The sequence below is a fragment of the Vigna radiata genome, unplaced genomic scaffold (genome assembly GCF_000741045.1).
Source record: "Vigna radiata var. radiata cultivar VC1973A unplaced genomic scaffold, Vradiata_ver6 scaffold_822, whole genome shotgun sequence".
Lineage (NCBI taxonomy): Eukaryota > Viridiplantae > Streptophyta > Magnoliopsida > Fabales > Fabaceae > Vigna > Vigna radiata.
The window spans coordinates 889-5,757 of NW_014543211.1; the positions used below are offsets into that span (position 1 = coordinate 889).

At 35.7% G+C, this 4,869-nt stretch overlaps 1 protein-coding gene across 1 annotated transcript; it reads left to right on the top strand.

The window, feature by feature from the left end:
• The first annotated feature begins 1,357 nt into the window (after nucleotides 1-1,357).
• Nucleotides 1,358-4,577, top strand: LOC106753233 (receptor-like protein kinase FERONIA). The gene has a single exon (XM_014635025.2). It carries the CDS (start codon nucleotides 1,689-1,691, stop codon nucleotides 4,122-4,124), a length of 2,436 nt encoding a protein of 811 aa, XP_014490511.1. The 5' UTR covers nucleotides 1,358-1,688; the 3' UTR covers nucleotides 4,125-4,577.
• The last annotated feature ends 292 nt before the right edge of the window (nucleotides 4,578-4,869 follow it).

The following is a 4,869-nucleotide window of genomic DNA, read 5'->3' on the forward strand; positions in this document are numbered from 1 at the left end:
AAAAATCCACACTAATATCTCAACAAATTAATCCATCCAACGAACACAGAAACCTTGAAATATACAAAAAGTAAAAGAAAATAACTCATTTGTGTTGATAATGAAGAAACAACCTTAATTACCTCCATAACAAGCACAGAGAGAAAGGTTAAGGAAACGAAACATGTAGAATAGTAATGAAGCATTTTGAAAGGGCAGGTGTGTTGTCACACTTCTTTTTGTGAAAAAGATGAAGATAGTGGTTGTCACATTCATTTTTTTTAAAGCTAGATGAAAAAGTTAATTAAAGTTTCGAATAGAAATTAATTTCATTGAGCTGATAAGGAAAAATACAAATTTTACTTACCAAAGTGAAAACAAGCAAACAATAATTTTATTAAAAAATCAAGCTATATAATTAGGAAATTAAGACAAAGTGCTATAGCTTATAGTTTTTTTCCTTTCTCAAATATCTTTGTTGATGAGAAGAATTATGAACGCTATCATATGCTCTGGCTACATTTTTATCTTGTATCTCTCAAACCTACAACTAGTTGCAGTTGCTGATGATGTCAGTTATGTTCCTACANAGAATATAATTCTCAGCTGCGGCTCCAACACTTCACAATTTGTTCAATATGATGATGGCAGGAATTGGAATGATTAAGAAACTATCAACCATTTAAGAACAATATGTATGTTGAAAAATGAAACTAATTTGATTGCAATTAAAGAATATTCAGCAGTTATTCTCTTTTACTTGCGTTATTTTAAACTGTAAAAGTTAAAATATCTAATGTGTTAATAAAAAAAATTATTATTTGATCTCACAAATTCCATGATGAAAATAAATTTTATCTAACAATACATATAAATATAACATTGTAGACTCAAACTTTTATTCATAATATTCATGACCTTATACTATTTATTTTTCAGTGGAATAAAGGCCTTTCCACTTTTTTAATTAAATTGACTATAATATTTTTCAACAAAAATTCCGTGCCTCCCACGGGTTAACATCTACTTTCAATATTTGAAAATACAGATTGAGTTGCAATCGCCAAAAGACCGAAAAATTACTTCCTCATTTTTATTAACCACAGCTCTTGAAATGTGAAAAATATGATTGTTTGTATCATAATTGTTCTGATTGCTAAGTACCATAACATATGATCCATTTTTAATTATTTAATCAAATTTTATATTAAAAAAATATGTCGGTATAGCATACTCCAATTAAGAACAATAACTTCACAGCTTATGAAAGGGACTTTGATGTCCTTGCAGAATAAGTTCACCACTGCATTGTCTATTGCAAAATGCCGACATTGAAACTCCGCGTGGACTGGAAAAACTACTCAATCAGTCATCAATGAATGACACCAAATATTCAGGCCATTTCCACTTTACATTTTACCACAATTTCTAAAAAGTATTCATAATGGATAAAATTTGTAGATAGCACCAAGTATAATAAGGGTGTTTTCGGTAGTGTTTGTTTTAATTGAAATTGATAATCAAAGGCCAAATCTATCTACACTTTTCAAGGGTGATTGGGTGTCTCCAGCCAGAAGACATTGTTGACCTTTCAATACAAAAAAGTTAGACCACGCAACAAAATTAGGACACCTTTGCTATATTTGATAACATAATTTTACATATGAACTCATAATCTATGCCTTCACACCATATTCCTGAGTCACCAGATGGAATCCCACATGATAGATTCAAGTAGGAATAGCATCATTAGCTGTGTACTACTAGACCTCTTTTTGTTGGTAACATTCATCCATTTAATCTCTTGTTATCCAATTTATGTCCCTGATAAAATCCTCCTAAACTGTGGTACTTCTGAAGCATCATCATTCAATGGAGAAATTTGGGTAGGAGATAGTGTATCTAGTTTCTTGCCTCCAGAGTATGGCAACAGCTCATCCACACTCTTGCTCTCAAACATGAAAGACTCTCTAGTACCAAAAGTTCCATACTCAACAGCAAGAATAACTCATTCTCCATTGACCTACTCCTTTCCTTCCTCCCCTGGCCTTAAATTCATTCGTCTTTACTTTCTCTCATCTTTCTATCTGATGATGATCCCCTCCGACAAGGCTTATTTCTCTGTAAAAGCTGGGCCTTACACTCTTGTAAGTGATTTCAATCCATCAGATTTTGCAGAAGAGCTCAACTCGAAATTTTTCACCAAGGATTTCTTACTAAATGTTAGGGAAGACAAACTGACCATTACACTTACTCCATCTCCTTTAATTTCCAAAGCATTTGCTTTTGTAAATGGCATTGAGATATTCCCGGTGCCCAAAAGTATATACTTTCCGGGTTCCAAGGTTCCTGTTCCTTACCTTGGGCACCAGCAAATTTTGCTGACTAATGATGAATATGCTCTAGAAACGCTTTACAAAGTTTGCATTTTTGGTGGAGAAAATGCTTTTGGAATGTGGTCAGATGATTCTAGATACATTTCTCGTTCACACATTGGAGGTGTCCTCGATATATACACTCTTACTGTTAGCTTGAATTACACCACTTTATCTTCAAAGGATTACAATTATTCAGCACCAGAGCAGATATATTGGACTGCCAGGATAATGGGTAGTGATGGAGATGCTAACATGAAGAACAATTTAACATGGTCTTTCCCTGTTGATTCTGGATTCAAGTACCTTGTTAGGCTTCATTTCTGTGAGATATCTATTGGGGTAACGCAGCCCAATCAAAGGGTGTTCAAAGTGTACATAAACAACCAAACAGCAGAGGAGAGGATGGACGTAGTTGCTTCTGCCGGAGCACCATTTACTCCTTTGCACAAGGACTATGTTGTTATGGTTCCTACGGAAAGTGGGAGGAGGAAAGATTTGTGGATCTCACTCCAACCAAACTTGGAGTCAAAACCAAAATATGCCGATGTCATACTGAATGGAATTGAGATCATGAAGATAAGTGATAGTAATCATAGCCTTGCAGCAATGTTCCAATTGAGAAGCGAACAAAGAAATAAGAAAGTTCAACATGTCATCATTGTGGTTGCTGCTACTTTAGGTACTATCTTCGGACTGTTCTTCACATTTATTATTAATATCCACAGAGCAGGGAAAAAATTGAAGTGGAGAAATTCTCATATACTTCCATCAAATTCTAGTAGTAGTCACAAAAACATTCAAACCACAGTAACCTCAGGTCTTTGCCATCAATTCACACTTGAAGAAATCAGCATAGCTACAAGCAACTTCAGTGAAGATCTTGTCATCGGGGAGGGAGGCTTCGGAAAAGTGTACAAAGGCATCATGCATCATGATGGAGTTACTGCTGTTGCAGTAAAGCGCTCTAATCGTAGATCTGGTCAAGGATATAAAGAGTTTCAAACTGAGATCAATTTTTTCTCATTCTGTCACATGAATCTAGTGTCACTGCTGGGATACTGCCAAGAGGGAAATGAACTGATACTTGTGTATGAATACATGGCTGAGGGTCCTCTGTCTGACCACTTATATAAGAAAAGAAAACAGCCATTGTCTTGGATTCAAAGAATAAAGATCTGTATTGGTGCAGCTCGAGGACTACATTACCTCCACACTAGCACAAGGCACCCAGTGATTCACCGTGATGTGAAGTCGGCCAACATATTATTGGATGAGAATTGGGTAGCCAAGATTGCAGATTTTGGGTTGTGTAGAACAGTTCCCTCACTTTACCAGTCACATGTAAGCACTGAGGTTAAAGGTACTTTTGGATATTTAGACCCTGAATACTATAAGAGAAGAAAACTGACTCAAAAATCTGATGTGTATTCATTTGGAGTGGTTTTGTTTGAGGTGTTGTGTGGAAGAGCAGCTGTGAATCCTGTGGCAGTGGAAGAGGAAAATGAGAAAGTTGGGTTGGCTACATGGGCCATGCACTGTTACAAGTGTGGAAGCATCGATGAATTAGTTGATCCTCATTTAGCAGGCAATGTTAGGCCAGATTGCCTGAGGGCGTTTGTAGACTTAGGCATCCATTGCTTGGCTGATAGAACTGCAGATAGGCCAACTATGGGAGAGGTCCTCAATACTTTAGAGAGGATCCTTTATTTGCAGGATAGTTTAGAGGAACAAGAACCTCATACAATTTCTACAATAGCTTGTGATTAGTGTCTAACCTAATTCCAAAAACTTTATTACTCATTGTGATTAAATTATATGATCAATAATTTCAAATATTACATTTTCTGTTTATCTTTATATCACATGAATGCAAAAATGGACCAACTCATACCTAAAATCACTTCTTCTCCCGTGTTCCTCTGCACAGCGCTGCTGCACCCACTTCATCCCCTGCACCTCCATTTCCTCCATCAATGGTGATAAATCAAACAACATTTCATTGCTACTATCAAATATCTAATATATGGAGACCATAAAGGGATCCCATCAACGAAGGAGGTAAGTCATTCCATGAGAGGGACTCCCTTCAGGGCGCAATCGGAGCTCAATTTCAAGCAAATTTGCTTCCAAATACTTAAAGATAAGACACCAGAACTCACCTAAATGGGCGGATGTTTCACCGTCCATGGGGGGGCACCTTCGTAACCAAAGAAGGACTCCTTTACACCGGTTAAGTTAGAAGCTGTCCAGCAAGGATACATTCCCAAAACACCCTATTCTTTGGATCAAAAATATTTTAACTAATATCCAGCTTAGAATATATTTTTTTATATACTTATTGAATGTTTTAGAGTATATTTTTCAGAAATATTTTCTGCAATAATATGGAAAATTATTTTTATATTTGATTTATTTTTGGATCAGGAAATATGACTTAGAATACTTAATTCAAAAAATACTTTTATGAGATTACAGGTTTTATGGGCTACAACCAGAAAATAAGGAAGGTGGA

Bases quoted from the DNA above. Each gene is read 5' to 3' on its own strand.
- LOC106753233 (XM_014635025.2), top strand. From the start codon at position 1,689: ATGGAATCCCACATGATAGATTCAAGTAGGAATAGCATCATTAGCTGT.